Source organism: Morone saxatilis, unplaced genomic scaffold, assembly GCF_004916995.1.
Source record: "Morone saxatilis isolate NCDOM2014 unplaced genomic scaffold, NCSU_SB_2.0 Contig17, whole genome shotgun sequence".
In the NCBI taxonomy this organism is placed as follows: domain Eukaryota; kingdom Metazoa; phylum Chordata; class Actinopteri; family Moronidae; genus Morone; species Morone saxatilis.
Window position 1 is genome coordinate 8,932,362 of NW_023339729.1, and position 1,379 is coordinate 8,933,740.

At 38.9% G+C, this 1,379-nt stretch overlaps 1 protein-coding gene across 1 annotated transcript in view; it reads right to left on the reverse strand.

The window, feature by feature from the left end:
- Nucleotides 1-1,029: 1,029 nt before the first annotated feature.
- LOC118326570 (complement C3-like) overlaps nucleotides 1,030-1,379 on the reverse strand; it is a 34,428-nt gene continuing 34,078 nt past the window's right edge. Inside the window, 1 exon segment of the mRNA XM_035659589.1 lies at nucleotides 1,030-1,190. Coding sequence (XP_035515482.1) covers nucleotides 1,030-1,190 — 161 coding nt within the window.

Below are 1,379 nucleotides of genomic sequence, written 5' to 3' on the forward strand. Positions count from 1 at the left end.
GTTGCTCTGATTGTACAGGATCCTTCCGGTGCTTGTTGCCGCTGCCAGAAAGTTCTGATGATTATGTTACAATCTGCTGATTTACTGTAAAACTAATTACCCAACAATCTCCTTCACCAGATTTTAAACAGACACTTTACTGGTGGTAACGTACATGAAGATTAGTTTACCCGTAACAAGGACTACTTAACCTGAGGATACGGTTGTACCATTTTCTGCAGAGGAATTTTACAAAGTCTGAGAGGATAATCAGGGGACTATTTCACAAGAGCAGAATTCAGACAATCCAGGATAACAAAAAAAGCATGAAAAAAAGTAAGCTTTAGTCTAGTCAGTACATCCGGGCTTTAATAAATTTTATGTTGGACAAGCCAGACTGAGGAGGTGCAACTAGGTGAAACCAGGTTTAAGTAATTTGACCACAACAGACCACTAGGTTGATCACAGATTTACTGATGATTACATACTACATACTGGAAGCTGATGTAAAGCATATATTGTGTAAAAAATTAAACTCTCTGTAATAAAACAGCAGGAAAAAAGACATGGCAGACAATAGCAGACAAATTGAATGCGTAACTAGCCTAAAAATAAACATGTGGGCTACTACCCACTGCTCTTAACCACTGAAACCATCCTAATTATACCATTCAAGGAATTACTTGTCATTGGCACAAATTAACAGTTGTACACTTTGCTTTAAAAGTGAGCAGTGGAAGTTAATATGTTACTCAGGAAATTTACCATGGAGATTAATTACAACCACTAATCCACATGGGGTGGATAGTCAGTAAATGACTGGGGACTGAGGCTGTGGTTAAAATAGTGTGTCTGTTCAAATACTTTATTTTGGCATGAATGGATTTTTAATTGAGTTCCTTTATCAAGTCAATGTTTGGAACATTTTTAAGTGTGTTAAATAAATTAATTTGATTTCTGAAGTGATGAAACATTTTGTAAGTCAGTTGGAACCAAGCGCTTATTCACTGACTGCGGCTTTAATGTCACATCACATAAATAATAATACAATTATTGTCGCGGGGGTAGCAAGTCCAGCAGAGGACGCCAAACTTCCCTTTCCCTGGCCACATTGGCCAACTTTCCTCTTCCCAGGCCAGTGTTGAGATATAATCTCTCCACTTGGTCTGCCCCGTGGCCTCCTCCCAGCTGGACGTGCCGGGAACACCTCCCTCAGGAGGTGACGTGGAGGCATCCTCACCAGATGTATACAATAAAGTACAATAAAAACTGCTGCAGTGTATAGACAATGCAGGATGATAAGCCAATGTTAATCTTATTGTGTTTAGGTGTTAGGTGGTTAAGTTAGTTAAATTTAAAGTAGACAGATTAGGTCATCAGTTAGACAACATCCTGTTTAC